Below are 24,264 nucleotides of genomic sequence, written 5' to 3'. Positions count from 1 at the left end.
TTTGCTTTAACATTGAGATTGAAAACTCTTGGTATAGAGAGAGTGAGAAACCTTGTTTCTATATTTCCTCCCTGTGTATACTGTACTACAGTAAGAATGGTATTTCGGTGAATAGATGATATCAGCATGAAGATAAGATAAGCATGAGATTGCGAGCTGCATGGTAATTTTGCAAGTAAGCCAAAGAACATATGACGGTACCTTATTTCTTTAAATTTCTTACCGTACGGAATCTACGGATGTATCTAAAACATCCGAGCCCAAGTCGTGAGAGTGACAGTAATTTCGGAAGATATGTTCTTGATCTCCAATGGGATCCCTGGGTATGAATTTCTCCCTGCTCCTGAACATCTTGGCGAACTTGCCTTGGCAGATAGATTGGATTATTATTTTCTTCCATCACAACCTTCGGTTGCACCTGAAAAGCTTTCGACTTGTCCGAATCCTTAAACGTGATTAGACTGATTAGTAAGGAAGAAATAGTAATCGTGGTTGCTCGGACACAACAGTGTGATGAGTTTTTTGAAGTCCTGGTTCGTATGAACCTTGAATGTCGGTCGTTACGTCGTATGGATCGTATTGCGCAGTATTTGAATGGTTGGGTATAACAAGAACTCGAGGCATTCAAGATCTTTGACCTGGAAGACTGTGGTGATGAGATATGTTTCAATCTGCAAGGTGCAAAAAATGGCACACATTTCTTTGAATTGGAACCCAATGGAGAGGAAATTCCGAGTACGAGACCAATAGGAAAAAGCTCCAGTAGTAGATGTGGTGTATAATTCTTGTTGCCTATTTTCAACTTCCTATATTGACCTGCGAGCCTTAAAGTTGCATACCAAGCGACAGCATCAATGACACACACTGTAGATCTGTCTGATTCATTGGATTGACTCAAAATAGAAACTCGAAAATCCAATATCTTTTACATCAAAATCTATGCAATGTGCATCCGCAGCCCTAGGTCAACCAGTGGTCGGTCAGATCGACATGTCTTATCCACAATGATACATGCGCACCCATAGAAAATTGAGAGCAGGATGGTCTTCCTTGGTTAGCCCATGATATGAATTCCACTTTTTATCTCAGATGTTTATTCATAGTGGCTCAGCCAATTCGAGGTAGCTTTAGAATGCGTCAAATATATGGAGAAAAAGGTTCTAGAGATGCGAATGCTTCTGATCTCCTTCTCCTTTTCCCGAACCATGAAAATATGGAGCCTTCTTTTTCATAAATCGATCGATTTTTTAGCTGGCTGAATGAAATGGAGTATGGTGCCCCGCAATTAATTCTTGTTCTGGAAAACTGTTGTCGTGGAGCATGTGAGGACCATTCGATTGATCCTTCTAAGACAAGATGTTGGTTCTACAACCGACCTGTATACATATCTGTCTCATCGTTATGGTACCATTGGATATGTATCAACATGGAACTTTAGATTGGGATTTGCCCAAGTATCCGGACCTTCCGCTCTTCTATGATAGAAGATAAATCAGTGTGGACATTATTATCAACGAGAATACCGGCTTTCTATAGATCCCTGTTGTGCTCCATGATACCTGCATGCTGTATTTCAGGTCGACCGGGATTTTGATAGTCCTTGTCTTCCATGTTAGCATCTCTCCCCTCGCAAGCTCGCACAGACAATCATCTCATCATCAATACTCCTTGTCCTCAAATATAGATTATTAACCCAAAGATTTTTTTGAGATTTTGATTAATTGCTGTCGACGGAGCCTTGCCAATAATCCAAGACAGACATAGTGATTATCGCTAGGTAGAAATATCTATCCTGAAGTATGGGAACCAGAGCGTGAAAGTCGAAAGGACGAACTTTGGTACGACCGGTCATTGATATCAACGGATGTGAACTTTGCGAGGTTTGAGGCCAAGCAGTTAAGGCACAGTGCCAGTAGGTGTTGAGGAAACCAATGCATCGCGGACGCTATCGATTTGACGGCCATCAAAGGGAAGGTTTTGACAAGGAACGTGTGCAAGCCGCGGGCCACGGACCGCTGGCATCCAAGAAAGATCATTGTCGTGACATCAATTGTGATTATCGTGAGAGTTCCGTTGGGCCTTGATAGTTGAGAAATAGGTAGCCTATCTTACACTCGGTTTAAAAGTTCGTACTTCGTCTGTAATTGATGAGTGGGAGACCGAAGCTTTGAGGATTTTTTTTTGGCTATTCGGTGTGGTAGAGAACCCTGTAATCGTAATCTTGTATCTGCACAGCCTTTCGGTGGTGGAAGCCTCTCTCCCTTTTGACCCTGCATGTCACTCCAGTTTCTGTCGATTATCATCTCATCCAGACCTCTGGACCTATGAAGCATCTCTTTCTGATATCGAGCCTCTTCCTAAATGAACTGGATGTAAATGAGTAAACAGTCAGAACTCTAGCACAGCCTATGTTTCGAATAAAGGGGCTGCTGCAATCGATACAGGCGCTTACAAACAACATGGCCCTCTCTGATCAGGGTCAAGTTTGGGGATTTTTTAAAGTTTCGATATGAAGTTCTGGAATCCTTCCATTCGCCCTTTGAGTGAAACTCATTCCCATCAGATAACATGATTGCTCACCTCACGGCTAAAACGTTGAGGGGAACCCAAATATAATTATGATGAAGCTTTCCGGCTTGAGGTAGTCGTCATATTCGTGGAGACTGGTAAAATACTCTCGAACCGGCCATGCTAGGATGAAATACCTACCTAATACTGCACCTACGGAGTTGTTAGACTTCTCAATTTTGGTTGTTTCTTTCAGACTCGGCTTCCGTAGTTGACATTTAGGGGTATCTTAGTACGAAACCGATTCTATAAGGTTACCATTCAATCTACATCTTCATAATTATCTATGGAAAATGAAGATGTCGCTGCTTTTCAACACAGATTTCAAAACCATGGGTGGTCGGTCTATTATTCCAATTGAATCGTTATCGCTATCTACAATGCCAATTCTTGGCGCAAGGTACCTGGGGTACTTTCTCGAGCTCCTCCGTCTCATTAGATTGACTGACTTGGTTTGAATTCATCCTCATCCGCCAAAGTCGTTACTTCCCGCAATAGCTTTATTGGCTTTTGCGGAAAAAAGAGCAGTGGCGCAAGGCGTCTGTTGTATCAACTCTCAGGTGGCATTCACTGTAGCGTAGAGGTGAAAAACTCGGACTTCTCGAAGTGTGTATATATTTATCCATATATATATATATCTACATGTAGTGTAAATGCCACCATCACCGTCTCATTGCTTTCTCCCTCCCCCAAGACATTCACGGCCTTGCTATTGTAATTTTAACAATACGAAATGATTAGATATTTGTGTCATTTTCCTTTAATTTTGTTGACAGGGGGAAGGGAAATCTAAATACTAATCTAAATACTTGTGTCTTGTATTAGAGTTTTTATATCAAAATTTTAGTTCGCCTGTTTTGCTAGGTATCGCCGGGTCACTATACTTTCTATAGCTGCAATAATAATCATAATTATAGCTTATGCTACCTATAGAGTTTGCTTTTCTAGCTTTCTCAGCAGTGAGCACGTAACTGCGGTGACCAAGCAACCTTAAATTGATAAATTATTATTATAGTACGGAATTGTTGGTAAGTACAATAGGTACCGGTACCTAGCACCTACTACCTCCGTTCAGCGACGGGTAGGGGGAACCATATTTACATGGCGTTAAGAATAAACAGCGCCTCTCTCTATCTCTCACGCAGGTCAACAACCACATCTTGGCACCAGCAGATTCATCCTTTTTTTTTTATCAAGGGAGAGAAATCTTAGAGAAAGGGAACAAAGCAAGCCGGTAGGAAGCAAAAGTTTCAGGTTTCAGCGAAGGGAAGGGAAAAATAAGCGGAGAAAAATACACAAACAACAACTCGACCGCATTCGTTCCCCAAGTTCTTCATCATCTCACTCTTCTGTCAGCGCGATCAAAAACAGCATCGGAAAAGCTTCACTTCATTTCAATTTTATTATTCTTGGTTTTTCTTTCCCTTCATTCCATTCTTGTTAGCATCACAGCCTTCTGCTCTCCATACAACCGACCCCTCTCTGGCTTTCTCTCTCACGATTTCTGATGCTCCATGATCCACGACCCACGTATTCCAAGGATTATTCAGTTCAAGGAACACACTGGATCCACCAATCCACCAACCAATCCACCAATATCTAGTACGTTCCGTAGACTGTTGACCAATCCGACACGTTTTTTATATGTGTAGCATATGAAATACACGAATTAGACCTTTAATCCATTACTCTTCGCAGATTAGACCACAAACCACGCCAACGTCTGCTACGCCTACTTTCCATGCTACTACGGAGTACGCCTTTTTTTTATCCTCGCAAAGTTCGTAACCTCCGAACCCCCATCAACAATCCCCAATACCAATTCAAAATTCAAATCCACCTTAATAAATAATCTACACTCTTTTCCCCCCTCTGTTGTTTTAGCAGATCCAATTATTCACGGTCCTAATCTTACCCAATCCAGGTCTATCGAAAAAGAAAAGACTCAGTCGAAGAATTCGGTCTCTTCAGGCCCTTACGCTCGTTTTAAGCAACAAAACTAGGTTTCTCGAAAATAAACCTCAAATCCCCACCTCCGCCGCCTGCCTCAATTTGGCACCGAGACAGGGGAAATAACAAGACTGCTGGGAAAGCAAATATACAATTTCACCATTAGTTTTGGGTTTAGAAGTGACTCGGTATATCAAAAACGAACCAGGGGTCGGCAGAGTGAGCTGCTTAATCTCAAACTTCGTTCAATACTAGACCACCCTTGGTCAAAGATGGCGCCCACTCCTCCCCGTCTAAGAATTCTATCAGGTTTGTCTAATGCAAATGTCCTTTATTTCCTACTCCACTTTTATATCGCGCTAGTTGAACGCCCATCTCCCGTCAATATCTTCATTTTTCTTGTTGTCGTGGTTCAGCGTGTGCGATTTCGAGCATTTTCTACATCGTCGCCGTCAAAATGGGAGGCAATGAACTAATCAGTGTGTGTACAGTCGGTGGGAATGCTGTTTCGGCTTTCTTGTCCTGGAGGCTTCAAGCCACCAACGCTTGCGATGTGACATTGGTGTGGAAATCTGGGTTTGACGCCGTCTACCAATACGGGATATCATTCAAGTATGCAACTGCATCAAATTCATCCAGAGCCATCAACTGACCATTCACTAGATCTACTTCTTTTGGCAACGAACGATTCAAGCCACGGCATGGTATGCTATTCATTATCCACTCCAAAAAAACAAGCGAATACTGATTCGTCACATCTAGTTGTCCGCACTCCCGAAGAAGCCGCCAGTAATAAAGATGGTCCTTTCGACTACGTTTTGCTTTGCGTAAAAGCCCTACCAGATGTATACGATCTCGCTGCGGTCATTGAATCGGTCGTCACACCACAACATACATGCATATTAGTCAATACGACACATACGCTGGGCGTCGAGGCTCATCTCGAAGCGAGGTTTCCAAGTAATGTTGTATTATCACTTGTCTCCGGAGCTGAGATAGTGCAATTGGGAGCGAGCGAATTTGAGCATAAAGGTTCCACCGAGATATGGGTTGGACCAGCGACAAAGAACCCTTCGATGCCTAGCACTATACAAGGAGATATGGCTGAGGCGTTGGCGATGACTTTGAGCGGTGGACAAGTAGACTGTCATGTTTCCTCGAACATAATGCAACAACAGTATGAGAGGATGATTGGGTAAATTTTCATCGAGTTCCTTCCGAGCCGAATTCCTTGCTAATATTCATTCGCAGACCTATAGCTTTTCATCCACTGAGCGTAATATTCGAGACGCCATCCCACGCTGCGTTACTTGAGAAAGTTGGCGTGAGGTCAATGATTTCAGAGTTATTTGACGAATTGGTCAATCTTGCCCAAGCACAAGATTGTTCATTTCCCCCTAACTTTAAAGAAAAGATTATGGAGGATATGACAAAACCTTCCGAGGCTAACAGCATCATGTACCAAGACTATGCTGCTAAGCGGCCCATGGAGGTTGAGACGTATCTTGGATCTCCTATAAAACTTGCCCAGCTTGTTGGAGTCAAAGTCCCTCGCATAGAAACTCTCTACCCAATCCTCCACAATCTCAACATTGTCAACCAACAAAGGAAAGATACCGGCCTCGCCCCCCAGCCTTCTCCTCTAGCTCCACCCATGAGAATGTCATCTGCACCCCCTCCTAGACCTATGATGAATGGAGGTCCACCGGGAAGCGCTGGTAGAGGTAGAGGACGTGCACCATCTATGGGCCCTCCACCGGGTATGCGACGCGGACCAGGCGGACCGCCAAACGGTTTCGGCCGACCTCCAAATGGATTCCCCCAATCGCGAAATCAGTCGAGGCGAGGTTCTCTAGAAGGTAATGATCTCGAAGAGTTTAGTCACTTGGTCTTGTACGATGATATTCCCGAAGGTGGAGAGTCACCTTATCCTGCTGAAGCTGGCGGTGGTGAAATTGCTCTAAGAGAACGCGAATTAATGCTTAGACAACGGGAGCTTGCTCTTCGGGAGCAGGAGATGCGCATGCGTCAGGGCGGAGGTGGAGGTGGAGCCCCACCTAGATCCCGTCGAGGCCCATCCACACCCTCGGTGCGAAATGGCGGATTCGACGACGACGACGATGATGATTTCTACGTTGACCCTGCAGATGCCCCTCCGGTCCCTCTCATTGATCCTGACAATTTTGACATGATGAGCGTTACATCACGACGAAATCGCGCGAAACCTGGGCCGAGTAAACAACAAATCCGTGCTAATCCTGAATACGATAATGGTCCTCCTCCCCGTCGAGGCGGTGGATTTTTGCGTGGTAACCTTCCTCGAAATCGTTCCAGCGCGAGAATAATAAGCCAAGTGCCCGGCTTACACGACAACATAATGGATGATCCCTTAATGGCATATTCATCCGACCGATATGGTACTGTAGATCGACGAGCAATGGGCATGGATTCCAGAGCAAGTTCTTTGACAGCTGCTCGACTGGACGAGTTACAGTATGGATCATCTGGTCCACCTATCCATGGGCAAGGTGGTCCATATCCAACGGCAAGGCGAGCAAGTCAATCACCGGGAAATCCATATAGTCCGCAAGCACAGAGAGCAAATGGCAGACCTTCGCCGCCGAACGGGCATATGGGAGGGCCAATGAATGGTAGACCATCCCCTCCAGGGGCTATGAGGCAGCCTGCACCTCGGCACCCACCGGGTCAGGGAAATATGGTTGCGCCGCAACAGGTTGAGCAATATGCTGGGGTGAGCGCCCTCCATCCACCAAAAGGCCCTATGAACGTACGAAGTCTGACCGGAAGTGCTAGCGCTAGCGCAGGTAGTGGTGACAGCGGCGCAAGCGCCATCCTCGACTCCGAACCATCTGCAAACAGCAGTCAAAGTAGCCTCGGGCCACGTCCGCCCATGGAGGTGAGGTAAATTCAAAGACACAGCTAAAAATTGCTCGATATTTGTCATTTTCTTCTTTAGTTGAAAGTGGCATGGGCTCAGTTTATTTGAATCAGGGACGAATTTCTTCTGACCAATGGCCTTTACCTCCTTCATCTGCATATACACCTTATACCTTCTTTCGAACTTCACTTTAATGGCTTCGACTACTTTCAGACGTCACAAAAATCGGAAACGGCTGCTTTTCGCGGGGGAAATAATGATGAAATACACAATTAGATTTTGGTGGGATTTGAATGAGGAAGCATCGTTGTTTCTACTTTTTCCAGTTGAGGAGGGACGAGTACATATGCATGTGCATGGCGACACTCATCGCGCACAAGTTTTGTTTTTCTTTTCTGGTAATATTGCATTTGGGGTGGCGTCTTCATGTCTGCATATAATTTCTATTCTCAAATTTCCCACATTGCATTGGGATAGCTCATACTAGTGAGTGACTGAACAGTATATTACTTCGTCTGTCCTTCTTGATAAGTGGATTTGTTGGTGGGAGCAATGGAGGGAGATCTTCTTTAGTATATGACAGATAAAGGTTTTTTTCCTTATTTTACTACTTCACTTACTGGCTGGCTTTGACGGAGGAAGGGTTGTGTTCGGAAATGTGTATCAGTCAAATCTTAAAATGGTGGAATGGATGAGGAAGCTGGAAAAGTTTTCATCCCGCGGCAACTGAACATGAAGAGGATAAGTGGGGATGATGGTTATGAGATATCTATTTTGTTGGTTGATTGCTAGATGGATGGGATGGGTATAGGAAAGGGATGGACGGTGTTGTATAGATGGATGGATGGATGGATATGGAGGATGGTCTTAGGCGAATTTTTCATAAGGAGAGTTGGAAGGTCCGATGGAATGCAAGGCTAGCTTTGGGATGGAACACGTTACTATCTAGATCAATAGGGATGGAAGGGTGAGGAAAGATAAGATGGGAAGTCCGGAAGAGCAGAGCTAGTTAGTAGTCAGTCAATCATTTCTGGGAAATAAATACGAGAGATAATTTGGAATTTTTGGAGTGTGTTTTATGTGTTTCTTGATTGTGTTTGTGTTAAGGGGGTTTGTGTTGGTTTTAAGGGTTTGTCTTGTGTGTACAGGATTTGATGGTCTAGGAAGTAATGTGTTCATTGCCTTCTCGTATTAGTTTCCATAATATGTGAATACAAGCGTATTTATACATATATTTGCAACATGTGATACATATAAGACGAATACCTACCTACCTACCTACCTATACATAATATAACATAACAAACGCTCTTTATAATCAATAACCAAATGATCTACCCACTCATTGCTCTGATGTGGGTGGGGTCGTTGATTTTCGATTTTTAATCTTTATCTTTGTTCTGGTACTGGTACTTGGGTCGATAGGTAGAGAGGTGGATGGGTGATATATATCTATATTTGGGATTTCTGTGGGAAAGAGGGGGAGAGGGAAAGGGGGAGGAGGAAAATGTGGATATATTTATGGTGTGGATGGTGTAGTGTATAGTTAGGTGATGTTTAGGCGAATGAATGGGTGTGGACTGGGCTTGTGTTTACAGAGGTGGTTTTGTGTGGATATAATTGTTGATAAATGTAGGTAGGTAGATAGGTGGGTAGGTGCTAAATATATATCTGTTCACTATTTATTATTTATGCGATTATTTATACATATATATACATCTTTTTTTTCCCCTTTAAACGGGAAGAATCAAAGAAAATACGAGTGAAAGCGGGAGGAAGAAGATATGATTTAAGGAAGGATTGAGAATATGAAGATAGGAGATATATAGATAAGGTCTTATATATTGGGGTGAAGTACTGGGATTTAGGGAGTGAGGTTTTGAAATTAGAGTATAGGTATGATTTTATGTTATTTGGTGTTATGTTATTTCATACTATGGTATTATTGGGTTTCTTGAGACCAGAAAGAGCATCAGATTGAATTGATTGATTTTCTAGCTAAGCAGTTAAGCTGCGAGTATATATTCAAAAATGAAGGAATAAGGTTAGGTATTCAGCCTTCAGAATTAAAGTGCTTTGAAATCAAAATATTGAAAGCAAACAAACAGTATACCAAAAAGGAAAGAATGAATTAAAAGTTGAGTTTTGTTTGCTCCTTATATGCATCATGCAATATATATGCATATGCTGCCAAGATCCCAGGAGGTCAACAGGTATGTATGATGAAGGAGGGTTGGGAATATGAAATTTTGTTCTGAGTCTGGATGAGATTTTGCAGGGGGTTATGAGGGTTGAGAAGGTAGTTTGAAGTGAGGTTGTATATATATATATATATTCGGGTAGAAGAGATTTAGGTAAAAACTTTTGAGATATGAGAAACTTTTGAGTATTATGTAGCTATAGATATAGCTATAGATAGGATATAAATGACGAGATAACAAAACAAGCTCGCTAAAACCAGAGTATAACAATAATTTGATAAATTAAATTACGAGATGGAGTTGAATATAAAATAGATTTAAAAAACGAAATCTATTATCAAAGAAGAAGAAGAGGAAGAGAGGAAAATAATTCTACAAGAGGGGAGATGGAGAGAGATGGGATAGATGGATCAGGATCCTATGAAGCTGAAAGAGAATATATCACTTGTATAGTGTTTTAAGAAAAGAGTAATCGTGAAGAAATATCTTCTAATTATTACTTTTTCATCTTGACTGTTTCAGATGTGTTGGTCCTTTGATACTTTGATACTTTGATATCTTGGACTGCTTTCTTTAACGCGGGTTGGGTTTAATACTTACTCACTTACTTATACACACAACTTTCCTCTAAATCCTAACAATAGAAATCATGATAAATTTCGATTTCGAGGTGTTAGAGCTAAATTTATACGAAAGAGTGAAGTACTTGTGTTGTTTACTCAGTCGTTCGTTCATTGAAGATTTACTAAGTTTGTTTTTCTTTAAACTCAGTATTACGATTGTAGTGGGAGGGAAGATGGCAGGAAGAAAATTGGATGCTCCTTGGAGAGGGGTCAGGGGTGCGTTTGCTCGTGTCTTTTGCTTGGTCGGGGGAGGAATTATATATACTAGATGATGACATGTATCGCTTAGCTATATTTGTGAACTATAGTGAGGTGTTTTGGGAGGTAAAGATGTAGTTGTAAAGCGAGGTTCGTGAGATTGCTAATGAGATTGAGTGGGAAATTACTTATATTTGACTTGCCATGAGTGAGTGAGTGTTGTCAATGATACCGAACCTTAAGAGGCGGACGACTAAACATGCGGCTCGAGTGATAAAAAGAACTATTTTTCTATATTAGAAGCTATGTACAGAAAGAAGTGCTTCGTGAAGGTGAATAGATAGCGTACTCGGATATACATAAAACTGGATTATGGAAATTAGAAGACAAACGAAAGCAAACGGCAAGTGGAAGCAAGCGAGGAAGCGAGGAGGATGCCAATGATCTTGATTTGGTATCAGGTATATACTCAAGCTAGGTAAGCTAGGTAGGTAGTCATTTTATTAGAAATATTCGTTGACAAGCAAAAGAAAGCAGAGATGATGAAGGAATCCATCATCTTCATTTCATCTTATATCTCTCCAGCATTCACTTTTATTCTCTTTCATCAAGTGAGCTGAAAAGCATGAAACAAGTATACAGGTAGAATATACCATTTACGTCTAGAAGATTCCGATAAAGTAAAATACCGTCCGCAATCATGTGGGCTACTTAATTCTATCAAGTCCAGCCACTGTTGACAGAGACTATATCTCAGACATTGCTTGCTAGAGTTCCGAGGATGGTAAATCGGTATCAACTGTATCTCTTGACCGCAATGATCTTCCCGACATCCTCCGATTATTTCGATCCAGCAAATAACTTGTCCAGACCACCTCCCATAGTTTTTTGAAGTCAATCAGCAGTCCCTTTTGATCTTCATTTGAAAGTTCCATCCTCACAATTCCACGCACGTGATTATTCAATCTTTGAACTAGTTTCGCCGCCCAATCTTTCACCGCTTCAAGGCCTTCCGTGTTCAGTTCAAATCCCATTGAAGATATCAAGATCTCTCTTGCTAGACATTCTACACGACCCTTCCATTCCATAACCTCATTACTGATCACTTCCAGCCGGCTATTGTCAACCGTCCTGGTGACATAGTTAATCATCAGGCTCTCGAGCCGATTTCTCAAGAGATAAGTTTGCTCCACAAACATGAGGAGGTCGTGAGGTGGCTCGGAAAAAACGTTGGTGTTGTGAAAATATGATGTGAAGCCATACTTGTGTCCTTTGCACTGAGGACAAGGAGGAGCTGTTGTTCGTCGAGATGGATGTGATGGTTGAGAAGCTGATGAAGGTTGAAGCGAAGACGACGAGCCATTGACTTGTTGTATTCCGGGCATTGGAGGAGTTGAAGCGTTTGTTGATGTTCCATCTGGCTCATATAAGGAATTTGCAGGAGAATAGAAAGATGTAATCTCGGCTTGAGAAGCTCGTGTTCCTTCTTTAAGATATTGACAAGGATCATAGACCTTCGTCAAGGAAGAAAGGTCGTGTCTATGAGGAGGTGAAGGTGGAAATTTGAGAGATCCGAGACTTGAAGCCGTGACGTGTTCGGACAATGGAATGTTCATGGTAAAAGCGTAGCCGACGTAAATAAGAGAAGTTTTTAAAGTTAATTTACTTGATTGAGTACTCGTTTTTCGAAATGTCGGTTCGTAGTTGCAACAATGATCTGATCGTAAGTGGAAGGAAGAAAGCCTTATTAATTCAGAGGAATGATTCTGTTAAATGTTTTTTGATAGCAATTCAATCAACGTTTGAAGAGCCAGAAAAGAAAGAGAAAAGAAGGTGTAAGTTTTGAAAGAATGAGAAGGAGAAGAGTGATATGAAAGCAAAGGAAAAAAAACCTGCTACTGCTCTAATTGGCGAATTCAACCTACTTCATGAATTAATTGTGAAAAGGTAAAGAAGTTTGGTCAAGATTGTCATTCAAGTCAACATTATAATATTCATTATACTCTTCTAAAAGAGTTTGTTATGTAGGTATGGATGTTTACTAGGAAATTGAATACAACGACGTCTTTTATTCTAATCATCTAGTGAATGATATTGGTGTCGCGTGGTGTCGTGTTTCGTATGAGGAATCTTCATTACGAACCAAACAAGAAGGCGGTATATCCAAATATGCGGCAGAATTGTATCACTTTTTTGATTTCAAGACCTCCACCAATATATCAATCATACCACAGCGCATTGCAATTCAAGTCAAGATGGCGCCCGAGATGGCTTCAAGAGCTGCCGCTCCGAATAAGCGCAAAGAACCTCCACATACATCATCTAACGGCAGAAATGATTCAGGAAGAGGTCGAGCTATGAAGCGCAACAAGACACTGGATGCGCGATCAATAATGACTCAAACAGCCGACGCTGCTCTCAAAAATGGAGACCTGGACTTACAATCATTTTTGAATGCCCGGGAGTATGAAATAAAGGCATTGGAAGATGGCATGCAAAGATCAAAGGGTGCCTTATCCACCAGAGCATTTCAACAAGTACCGCGGGACATGAGAAGAAGAACAGCAAGTCATAATGTGAAGAGAGTACCAAAACGATTACAAAAGAGAGGGGCAAGGGAGATGAAAGAGGATAATACACCGACTGTCAATGCAAACAAGAGAAAACCGGGAAGTTCAAGGGGTCGCGTTCGTGCAGAAACGGCTAAGAAGTTAGGAATTTTGGCAGACAAGAAAAGAATTGCTAAAGGTACAACGAATGCTGCAGGAATCACAACAAGAGCTGCCCGACCGAAAATACGGAAAAATGCATTGAACAATCCTCCAAAACCGTCGTCGAAATTTCGGAAGCGACAAATTCACAAAACATGGTTACCTACTCATTTATGGCATGCAAAGCGAGCGAAGATGACAGAACCTAAGGAACCACTTTGGAGAATGGCTATACCACTCACTTGCACAGAAAAATCATACAGGCCGACACATAGAGCAGGGGAGAGTAGAGGGGCTGTGGCTTGGGATATAAGTTATACAAGTACTATTGGTCTTAGGGGTTCAATTGAGTCTCTTGGAAAGGTTCTTGTAGCCATTGGAATACCGGAGATTGATATAAACACGGCTAAAGGTTCAAAGTGGAGAGCAGGCAGAAGAAGCTGGAACGGGTGGCTAAGCAGAGAAATGAAAGAACAAAAACTACAGATTGGCCCTGCCGTCGCGTTGTGGGATATTCCTGAAGATGTCACAGATAGCAATGCTACCAATGTACCGAAGAAGTCAATTAGACAAGTCTTGATCAGAATACATCCTTCTGCATTCCTTGAGACGTGGACTGAGCTTCTGCGCCTATCAAAATTGCAACATCCTGCCATTCAGCTTGAAGACCTCCGTTTTGAGATTGGAAGTATCGAAATAACTGGTCCTGGTTCAACTGAAGCTTTAATTGGTATACTTCATCCATATAACCAAGCTGAAGATGATCAAGAACCACATGCAAAAACATTTACTTCATTAGCTGGTGTTACCAACCCTGCCTCTTTACCTGCAAACACTATATTATCATTCTCAATCATGGATCCTAGACTTCGCTATCCGCCTCGCAAAATCGAACTCCCAGATCCTGCCGATGAGGAAGCTAGTTTTGATTTAGCGGAAATGTTATCTACATGGCCGGCAGATAAGTCACCCGCTTCATCACCTCTCTTTGATCGAGACATACGATACAAAGCTACTCGTCTTCCTTCGCAGAAAGCCTTGAACCGTCGCAAAACCTTAGCACCGCCGGGCACTTTTCCTTCCGTTTCAGAACGTGATCCTTCTATACCAATCATGCTTCTCACATCAAGGATGTCACAATCCTCAGCAGCACAAGGTAGCTGGACTCTTCTCGCCCCATGGAAGTGTATACTGCCAATTTGGTATGGCTTGATGCACTTTCCTCTTTCGTCTGGCGCCAATCCTCGTTTTGGAGGTCTCCAAGAGTTGAGACAATCACATTTTGAGCATGGAGTTCCATGGTTTCCAGCTGATTATCCTGGAACCAATGCTGGCTACGCTTGGGAAGTCGAGCAAAGAGAGAAGAGGAAACGAGAATGGGATAAGCGACCAAAGGGGAAGAGAGTCGAATGGAAATCTCTTGATCTCGGTGGTGGAAGAAAAGGAGAACTTGGATTGGGCTGGGCATGTGACTTTGAGAAAGTGGCTGGGCTGTCTAGAACATCGGATCCTGAACAGGGCGATTCCAATACAAGGTTGGAGCCAGAAACTACCGCCGAGCCCAAGGATAAAGTCGTCGAGAATCCTTTCAATCAGTTCTCCAGCAAGAACCTCTCTTCTCTGCTTTCATCCCCCGAAGCGGATCTTCCAGCACCAGCAGAACTTACCACTATCCGCCTCACATTTTTAACCCGTGGGGTTGCCACTCCCACCGCTCGTATCTACCGCCTTCCAGCCGAGCCAATCGTGAGCGAAGATTCGATAAACTCCACTTCTACCAACCCCCCAAGCCTTCGTCAAGAATGGCTTTCCCTCGTTCCTGCACCCATAACCAAGAAACCACCACCCAATCCCAAAGCCAAAGATCTTCGAAAAATTAGTAAAATACCATTAAACACAGCCCTTCCACAACGCATCCAACTACTCGCAAAATCCCTACTGCAAAACCCACCATTAAAATATCCAAAGGAGAAAAATGATTCGGGCAATCACCCATTGGTTCCTAATGAGGAGGATCTTATTGGTTTCGTTACTACAGGAGAGTACAATCTAGCAGAGGGAAAGGGCGTTGCTATAGGAGCTGTTTCTGCGAAACAGATACTTGAGGGTGTCAAGAGTAATGGGTTGAGGGTGGGTATGTTGTGTATTGTGAGGAATGCGGGGGAAACGGTAGGAAGATTGGCGAGGTGGGATGTGGTTTGATTGATATGGTGTTGTGTTGTGTTTGGTTTGTTGTATTCTTGAAGCGAGGAGGAGTTAGAATACTAGGTATACTTATACTTGTACTCCTAGCTGCGAAGTGCATGCCTTGAATCTTGAGCATCAATATATTATCTGGTTTGTGAACCTTTGATGTAAGATTAATTCTTTCATTTATAAAGTGCGGGAAAGCTGGTATCTCGTTCATTCAATCAGCAATCGATCGATCTATTGTCAAAATCTCATAAGGTTACTCTCATTCTCTCCCTTTCCGCATTGCGGGATTGCCATCCTGTGCATTATAAAAAATATCTAAATCCTCCAATTCATAAAGCAAGTATATAATTAAAAAAATTAAAAAATTAAAATGAAATTAAAGTTAAAATTTAAATTTAAATCATACACAACGATATAAAAAGATTAATTATTATTTTTATTTTTATTGTACAAAATATAATAAATAAAAATATATATATATGTTACGACGGGCTACACAACTACCAAGACACGTGATCACAAATGATCAGTAGTGATCATTAAGGATCACTAAGGATCACGGTATAGGTGATCACTGGTGATCATTAAGGATCACTAAGGATCACGATATAGATGATCACTAATGATCATGAAGGATCACCAGTAATCATGGAAGCATGAAGGACTATATAATCAAGATGGATTTCCTTTGTATAGAGCTTCGTGCTCAAGATCAATCATTTAGTATATCCTACTATTAGTTACGAATTGCATATCATTATTGTCATTACTTAAGTCCCTGCTTGACGCCTAGTTATAAACCACCTCGAGAGCCTAGAGCACTTCCACGTGATCTAGACGGCAAACCTCGTAACAATATAATGATTGAATCAGATGAAATCATATTATAATATATTATGTTAAAAGGAATGACCTCACACAGGGAATAGTGGGAAGCTGATAGGGCAGAACTGAGGTAATATTGGTCTAGTAGGTTAATCTCTCTTCTAAGTTCTACGGAAGTGCGAAGCTCTCTTACAGAGAGCTTCTCAATCTAGTCCTAATAGGACTAGTGCCCTGTGCACGTGCTACGCAGGAACCATTCACTTTAACATATTATAGTATTAATAACTTAATATATCTATAATATATTTATAAAAAAATATTGACGAAGCTATTACTATTGATATGTATACACATAGATTTGATTATTAGAAGTGTTATGTTCTGGAGGTGTTTAAGTTCGAGTTAGAGGTGTGTAGGTGTTGACCTCCTGGGATCTTGGCAGCATAAGCATATGCATATTGTATGATGCATATAAGGAGCAAACAAAACTCAACTTTTAATTCATTCTTTCCTTTTTGGTATACTGTTTGTTTGCTTTCAATATTTTGATTTCAAAGCACTTTAATTCCGAAGGCTGAATACCTAACCCTATTCCTTCATTTTTTGAATATATACTCGCAGCTTAACTGCTTAGCTAGAAAATCAATCAATTCAATCTGATGCTCTTTCTAGTCTCAAGAAACCCAATAGAAGGAAAGGAGTGTAAAGGGTTCCAGTTGGGGTGATGGAGGTTGAGATCGCCTAGTAGGATAGTGTTTGTTGGGAATCTCTATAATTCGAAAATTAAAGTGATAGCTTGATTGCTGTCTACATATTGTACTGGAGTATTATATATATTTATGATAGTGAATATCGAATTGTTTGTAGAGAGTAATTATATAAAGATTAGATCTTGTAAGATTATAGGCTTAATTTGATTAATTTATATTCCAATTCCTTTTCTGATATAAGTTAGAATCTGGGGAGTATTCTTTTAGTTATTTATTGAAGTGAAGATTTTGTAGGAGGGATATGTTTTGATGATTTTCCTTATTATATTCTTGTAGATATATAGTTCCTGAATCATAATGATATCAATCTGATCTGAGTTTGTTAGGTTGAGGGCAAGATCGTATGAGATTCCTTTTTTGTTAATGTTTGTTTGGGTAATTGTAAGTGGTTTATAATTCATTAAAAAATATAGGGATTGAGTTGGCGAATTCTATAAAGTGGTTAGCGGAGCGGGTGCTAACGAAAGTTGTGGAGTGGATAGAGCCAAATAAGCGGGTAGGGGTTCTTGATTTAAGTTGGTCTGAGGGAAAGGGAGGGGTAAAGGAGTCGGTTATTTGTATATTGGATAATGGCTTGGAGTATCCGGTCTTTACACAAATAGAGTTTCTGTTTTCGAGGTATATCTTCTAGATTGTCTAATATTCTGATTTTGATTTTTTTTCTTTTCCTTATAGACGAAGAGAGTATTTGGGGCTATTTATAGAGTAAGGATTGTTGCAATGAAGATATTTGGATAGGTATATATATATTGTGACGGAAAAGTCGTAAACGGAGTCAATTCAATCACTTAGAATCTAAAACTAAAGAACTAAGAAGATTCTAAGTAAGAAGGTCTTTATATAAAGGGCTAGTGCACGTGAGCCACTAGTGGGTAACAACCGTCACGTAACATATATAATGCTATAATTGATAGTATAATTACTTTTTGCATATTTTCCTGAATTATATAAATAATAGATTTGTGATTTGAGGTATGTTCTTGTATTGTGTTATTGAAAGCAATAATTATATTAAATGATCTTTGGTTTTTGTATTAGGAGAAATATATTGATATTAGTCTTTAGGATCTTCAGGTTTTTTTTGAGTGATTCTATTCTTATCTTGAAGCTTACTATTTTTATTGAGTAATATTCGTTAGATGAAGGGTTTGTTTGGGATTGGATAATATAAGTAAGCGTTTAATTAGAGTATTTCTTTATAATATCGGAGATTGTATCTTTTGTAACTAAAATGAAGTCTATTTTGAATTAATCATTGAAAATGGTGATTTTCTTAGGGATGTAGTTTAGATAGTAAATAATCCATTTCTTTTAGATCTCAATTTTGTAATCTTTGATTGTGAATAATATAATGACTTTCTGTTTTTCAAGGGCTAGTAGATTGATTGTTGAGCTGATACAAAGAACGAAGTTTGTTTTGATCTTTTAAATCTCTTTTAAAAAAGAGGTATTCGGTCTGAGGACTTTCTTTAGAATTGTAAGGATTGCAAAAGATCTAATGTTTTGGATTGAATGATTTTGGTTGATTTGTATAAATAAACAATTATTGAAGGGAATCTTGTTTGTAAGGATAATGATTGAAATAGAGATTTTTTGTATATAAAAGGGCTTAGGGTTTATAAATATTATAGATATATTTGTAAAGATAATAGTTAAAGGTAAAAAAGAAGAAAAAGGGGTAATAAACAGAGTAGTAATTCCTTTAGGAAAGGGGTAACCAGTAACAAAGGTATCGAAGTGTCATTCGATAGCTGTCTTAAACTCAAGGCAAAGAGAGGTGAGGAGTTTTCGTGAACTCGGTGGGAGAGCATGGACTTCCTCAAAGCTTAGGTAGGTATCTAGGAGTTGGGTAACTGGGTTGAAGATGGATTGAGCATCGTTGACCTTATTGAGAAGGTTGCTGGCCTTGTCGGAGAGTGTTTTAGAGAGGTTTGGGGGGCTTGGGGTAGCCATCGAGTCTCGACAAGAGTAGAGATTGATTGATTGATTGAACCAGAGTAGAGAGTTTTCCTGTGATTAAATACAAACGGGGCATGCCACGTGACCCGGAGGCGTGAGGCGTCACAAAAGGGTGGCCCATATTAGGGTACTAGACTTAGCTGATGAATATCAGTCATTATGATTAGTTGGCGTCAACATGCACGTATGCATAGGCAGAAGGAGATAACATTTTTCATAGATTATCGGCGGAACTTGAATGAGTCCACTAGCATACAGACTTTTCCCTATCATAATGACTCTTATCCCAAGTCAACCATGCCTCCTACATATTTATGACTGCCCCCAGATATGATGACCCAGGTCTAAAAGTTTGCGCTGAGTGGATTACAGAGGAGTGCTTACCTCAAGTAGAAAATATTGGCGAGAAATGAGATAGGCAAACGAAGATTTTCAAGCTGATCTCGAACGTGTGACGCTAAGCTTTCATAACTTTTCCCATGGAGAATGTACTTCTCGTATCTGGTTCTTATTATCTCCACTTTAGCGATTGATCTTCGCTCAATAGTGTATCTGTGTACGGGCCGACGCGGGGCTTTCACATGTGCAACGTGTCATTGACGTCGAAATAAACTTGGCTGTCTCGGAGTCCACCTGTTTCGATATTATTGTCGTTCTATTCCCCTCGGTGCCATATTTAAACTGAGCGTAGCGGACACACTGGGCTGTGTGAAAAACTGCTTTGGTGGGTTTAAAGGGACCAGATACTGATATCAAACGTTGGAAGTTGCATTTAGAGTTTTATTTCACATTTCTATTCTTACACAAGAGCAAGAATGGACAAGAAAACTAGATGCTCTGTCGAGATCACAGGGTCTTTCATTCAAGCATTGACATGTTTTAAGGATTTCGATATTAGATTCGAACGCTTGGGTGACAGAAATTCCGCTGATTTGGAAAACCTTTTTAGTCTTAATCGAACTTTCGACATCATTCCATCAGACGCCGATGGCCAATCTTATTTTGTGCTGCAGTCTTGTCCTAACAAAGCGTATTTGGGGTTTAGTTCTGACCATCGACGACTCTTGATGCGAAAAATGCAATATCCTCCACCTAGTTCTTTTCGTTTTGTCTTTCTATCAAACACCCAAAGCAGCAATGGTGATTATGATATTCCTGCTCGCTTCCAAGCCGCAGACGGGGAGCCTGTCAACGACCCTACAGAAGCTGGCAGGCAGGTTCAATTATTTGTTCGTCCTTTCCAACAGGCTCCTTCAAGAACCATTGATGAGTCTTGGAAACAACAACTAGCTCTAATCAGTGTTTTGGGAGAGGAGGAGACATCCGATGAACCAGCTGTACATTCTGGAACGAGAGGACTAGGTGGGGATAAACCGAATCTAGACAATCAATCTGAGCTTGACATGGTTTCCGAAATGATTAGAACAGGAGACTTAAGTGATGCAATTGACGCCCTTGCAGAGCAAAAATACGACGATCAGCACCTCTATTTCTTCCTTATCGATTATAAAAGCTGTTATTGATGGCTAATTGCGCTAGACGCTTCCAATGAACCTATATCGCCAAAAACCGTTCTCAAAGTGGCCCAGCTCCTATGCATAATGAGTAAGTGTGTCTATATGAGGTTTGTGCCTAGATTCCAAGGGAATGTCGCCGAAAAAGAGTGCTAACATGGCATGTTTATGGCAGAGACTTTGAAGCTGAGAAAATCATACATTCAAAGATGCAACAATACGAAGAGGAGATCAAAACAGCAAAGCAAAATTCCAGACCCATTAGCCAAGCTGCTTTAAAAAAAATAGAGGAGATACAAGGACTGGGAGGCAGAGAGACGGAGAAGATAGAACAGGTGGTATGTCACAGATCAAGAATTTCCATAATCAGATAAAGTCTCTAATTTAATTTAGGCAAAAAAGATGGGGTTAAAGTATCGACCCCTTTGCAGTAAGTGATCTGGCTCTATAAAATTTGAGATAAATTCATGGCTGAATTCACCCATAGACTTTTCTTCTGAGGGGAAGGTTCTTCGCAATGGTCCATACTGCGGCGCATTCTATAGCCTCGACAAACCTTTTATTGTCGTAGCATTTAAGGTAATCATCATTCCATTTTACCTCTTGTTTCTGACTAATAGGAACACAAAGGGAACTGGAAGGTATCGTGAATGGATTACGGATTTTAAATTTAGGATGAAGGACGCAGAAAATTCGAGCCCCTTGCTAGGCAAATGTCACCTTGGATTCTTCGACGGGATCTTCAAAGACTTCCCATGTGAATTATCTACAAATAAGTCAATCCGAATAGCATTGCCATTTCGTAAGCATCAACATCCATTTTACTGCCTATCTTGTATAAACTGACATTTCGGAGAAATGATAAGACTCCAGCTCTGGAAGCTTGAGAAAGAGATCATCTCCCATACATTTCCTGGAGGACTGAGAGTTCAATTGTGGACAACCGTAAGTTCCAAAGGATAAGCTTTAAAGATGTGCAAGTTTGTATTTTAACTGATTCATCAGGGTCATTCTCTCGGTGGAGCATATGCCACGAATCTCTGGACAGGCTTACTGGGAGACATGCAATTTTCGCACACAACAGTTCGCGATCTGATAACATTGAGCAGCCCCCGAGTAGGTAATAAAACTTATGCTACCCATGTGAAAAATCGCAGGGCATTTCGAAAATCATGGCGGTTTGTAAACGGTAATGATGCCATTCCAGCTATACTTGTTAGAGACATTTTTTCGGGAGAGGGATACTATCACGTGGACTCTCTCGTGAGTATTTCTCCGTTTAAAATCTCATTAGGGGAATCGGAACTGCCAGAGGGAGGACAACTTGCAGTCCCCCAGGACGAACTTGGCACAAAAAGTATAATAAACCTGGACCTATTCAAAAACCATAGTGAGCCTATTCCTACATTTCGTCTTCAATAGCAAAATAACCATTAACTGCTACACCTAGCACTGGATAAATATTGGGAGTCGCTAAGGAATGAAGCTTTTACTGGACCAGATACGTGGCCATGAATTTTGAAATTGATCTTTGGTTTGCCAGGGCGGAATGTCCATTCGACGTCTTGTGTTAACGGATACTATTGACCAAGGCCGAATCGTATTACATTCAATACTATAAAATGGGGAGGAAAGAAGGTCGGGGACAACATGTTTATTGAAAAGAACGGAGTGGGGAAGAAGGGGTGAAGTGCTAGAATCATAACATCTTGGCTCGATACTATTCTCTCATTATAAATCAGCAGAGAGTTGTTTTAATTAACTCAGACCTGAATTTTCTCAGTAACTAACCATCACAATCATATATGTCTTGATGATGAGGATAAGAGGAAAAAATGTGTTCCGGCCCATGACACAATATTCTCATTCCGAATAAAACAAACTATAATATAAATCATGAAGGTGCCCTAGAAAAAGAATTCAAGGAGCAGAGCAAGAGGAATTATTTTTCAGGCATTGGGGGGCGCAAGACAAAGCTCGTTCATATATCAGACAAGACGTCCCTAATAACCATTGCAAAACAATTGAGGGGGATCCTCTTCTTTCCATGAGGTGTGATGCTGATAATGTCCTAGTCGGATACTAGACTACGTCGGAGCGGGGACTTCAGCCGAACAACAAATTGAAAAAGAAGCAAAAAAATTAAAGGTCGAACATTTACGAAAAACAATGCCGCTAACAGGAACCGACATCATGGCAATATCTAGACTTCTATGAAATCCCACACAGTTCCCTCTCCATCCGTCTCCACCAATTCCGTGTCGTCATTCCCAATTTTCATCTGTCGAAATTTATCCCCATGCAACATCAATAAGAGATGTCCACCAGAAGGGTGAGCTCTGGTGCAAAACCATTCATGGGCTCGGTGGTGCAAAACCTTGCAATGGAATTTACCATTGCCGTCATGACCAAAAAATCGTCCCGAGACACAATTACGAAAGCCAAACCACCCGTCGCGCTCTGTGCATGTCCAATGACATCCACCTGCTCGGGGAATAGTGGGAGATACTTGGAAACTTCCCTCCTTGAGCGTGATTATTCCACCACGGCTGCGATCTCGTATCATGAATGTCTTGCCAGCGTGGGGAACTGTATCGAGGGAACGAGTGTGGGAAAAGAAATCTTCGGTCATGGCTGTGTGAGTGGGTGTATTAGAACCAGTTGTGAAAGAAGCTGTTTCCGATTTCGCGACGGCATTATTTTCTTCATACCCTATTTCCACTTCGGAGATGTTTTTAAGGAGACTGGGAATATCGAGTAAGGTGAGATGTGGTTGCGTCGGACCTTCGATCTCAATTCTCAATACATCTTTCCAAGGTGTTTTATCTGGCAGACCCTTCGAGTCGAGGATCGTGTAAATCTCTTTATTGGCCAGATACACAGCATTTGGAAGTTCACCAATATGAGCAAGAGATCTTTGAAATGCGTTGAAGCTAGACTTTTGTGAAGCGGGCCGTGAAAAATCAGGGATCAATCTGAGTGTGAAAGAGGTAGCTTCGCTATGTCGCAGAGTGATCTCAGTGGAAAATGGAGTACGCAGCTTCCAATCTTCTCCTGATAAGACATCACCACTAGAGAGATTGCCGGATATAATAAGATGCGGGAGTGATTCCTTTCGATCAAGACCATGTTTGCGAAGTTTGGCGATAAGCTCCTTCACGTGCGGATCTATGGGAGAGGGATTCATGTTAATAAGAGTCGTTTGTAGTGTGGGACAAAGCCCAGCACGTTAAAAGGGTTGAGTGTGAACGTCGAGTTTAACTACTTAAACAAGCAGCTCCGGAACTCGGAAGAATCACTTCTTTAACTATGGCTTCTGAGTATTTGTTTTTCTTTTTGAACACCATGATATGATAATAGTTTGGATAACGTTGTGGTTGCCTTGCCACGTGTGCCTGTGCCTCACGCACACTTGTGAAGGTTGCATTGCATACTTATGCACTCCATCACTTCAATGAGAAGACTGACATTGTGAGATGATTGGTTAGCAGTTGTTTAAAGTTGAAAAATACTTGTTAAGTGATGCCAGCCTGTACCGCTCGCCTAATGATCCAATCGCTATCCTAATTTTCGGATGATCTTCGGCAAATTCTAGAAGCATTTACGCTCGCGGGGGAGAACTCCTAATATTTGTGCTTCTTACGCAGATGTCTCTTTGTACCAGTCTCATGTTCATTATTCATAGGATTGCTTAGTGGCAGTCAATATCTATTAGACACGAGTATCAAGGCAGTGAAGGATGAATCTTTTTTTGCTGCATCAATTAAGGTAGCTCGTTTGAATGGAACAACATGTAAAGTCTATCCACATGAGCCATTGTGTTCTTGGCTACATAGGGGATAATTCGGAT

The 24,264-nt window shown here is 41.2% G+C and overlaps 7 protein-coding genes across 7 annotated transcripts; 3 read left to right on the top strand and 4 right to left on the bottom strand.

Moving 5' to 3' along the window:
- Positions 1-1,787: 1,787 nt before the first annotated feature.
- On the bottom strand, positions 1,788-2,333 carry SS1G_05268 (predicted protein; the record flags this gene model as incomplete). Its single annotated transcript, XM_001593790.1, has 2 exons — positions 1,788-2,079; positions 2,113-2,333. The coding sequence occupies 2 exons, from the start codon at positions 2,331-2,333 to the stop codon at positions 1,788-1,790; spliced, it is 513 nt and encodes a 170-aa protein (XP_001593840.1).
- Positions 2,334-4,790: 2,457 nt separating this feature from the next.
- On the top strand, positions 4,791-7,444 carry SS1G_05267 (hypothetical protein; the record flags this gene model as incomplete). The annotated part of the gene is made up of 5 exons (XM_001593789.1): positions 4,791-4,827; positions 5,010-5,130; positions 5,182-5,222; positions 5,281-5,713; positions 5,770-7,444. The coding sequence occupies 5 exons, from the start codon at positions 4,791-4,793 to the stop codon at positions 7,442-7,444; spliced, it is 2,307 nt and encodes a 768-aa protein (XP_001593839.1).
- Positions 7,445-11,206: 3,762 nt separating this feature from the next.
- On the bottom strand, positions 11,207-12,055 carry SS1G_05266 (predicted protein; the record flags this gene model as incomplete). Its single annotated transcript, XM_001593788.1, has 1 exon — positions 11,207-12,055. The coding sequence occupies one exon, from the start codon at positions 12,053-12,055 to the stop codon at positions 11,207-11,209; it is 849 nt and encodes a 282-aa protein (XP_001593838.1).
- A 639-nt stretch (positions 12,056-12,694) lies between these two features.
- Positions 12,695-15,352, top strand: SS1G_05265 (hypothetical protein; the record flags this gene model as incomplete). Its single annotated transcript, XM_001593787.1, has 1 exon — positions 12,695-15,352. The coding sequence occupies one exon, from the start codon at positions 12,695-12,697 to the stop codon at positions 15,350-15,352; it is 2,658 nt and encodes an 885-aa protein (XP_001593837.1).
- A 3,329-nt stretch (positions 15,353-18,681) lies between these two features.
- Positions 18,682-18,894, bottom strand: SS1G_05264 (predicted protein; the record flags this gene model as incomplete). Its single annotated transcript, XM_001593786.1, has 1 exon — positions 18,682-18,894. The coding sequence occupies one exon, from the start codon at positions 18,892-18,894 to the stop codon at positions 18,682-18,684; it is 213 nt and encodes a 70-aa protein (XP_001593836.1).
- A 1,082-nt stretch (positions 18,895-19,976) lies between these two features.
- Positions 19,977-21,093, top strand: SS1G_05263 (predicted protein; the record flags this gene model as incomplete). The annotated part of the gene is made up of 4 exons (XM_001593785.1): positions 19,977-20,262; positions 20,440-20,505; positions 20,808-20,844; positions 21,045-21,093. 4 exons carry the CDS (start codon positions 19,977-19,979, stop codon positions 21,091-21,093), a joined length of 438 nt encoding a protein of 145 aa, XP_001593835.1.
- A 1,524-nt stretch (positions 21,094-22,617) lies between these two features.
- Positions 22,618-23,761, bottom strand: SS1G_05262 (hypothetical protein; the record flags this gene model as incomplete). Its single annotated transcript, XM_001593784.1, has 2 exons — positions 22,618-23,582; positions 23,680-23,761. 2 exons carry the CDS (start codon positions 23,759-23,761, stop codon positions 22,618-22,620), a joined length of 1,047 nt encoding a protein of 348 aa, XP_001593834.1.
- Positions 23,762-24,264: the final 503 nt, after the last annotated feature.

Source organism: Sclerotinia sclerotiorum, genomic scaffold, assembly GCF_000146945.2.
Source record: "Sclerotinia sclerotiorum 1980 UF-70 scaffold_6 genomic scaffold, whole genome shotgun sequence".
Classification (NCBI taxonomy): domain Eukaryota; kingdom Fungi; phylum Ascomycota; class Leotiomycetes; order Helotiales; family Sclerotiniaceae; genus Sclerotinia; species Sclerotinia sclerotiorum.
This window is presented reverse-complemented; position numbering and strand designations above follow the sequence as displayed.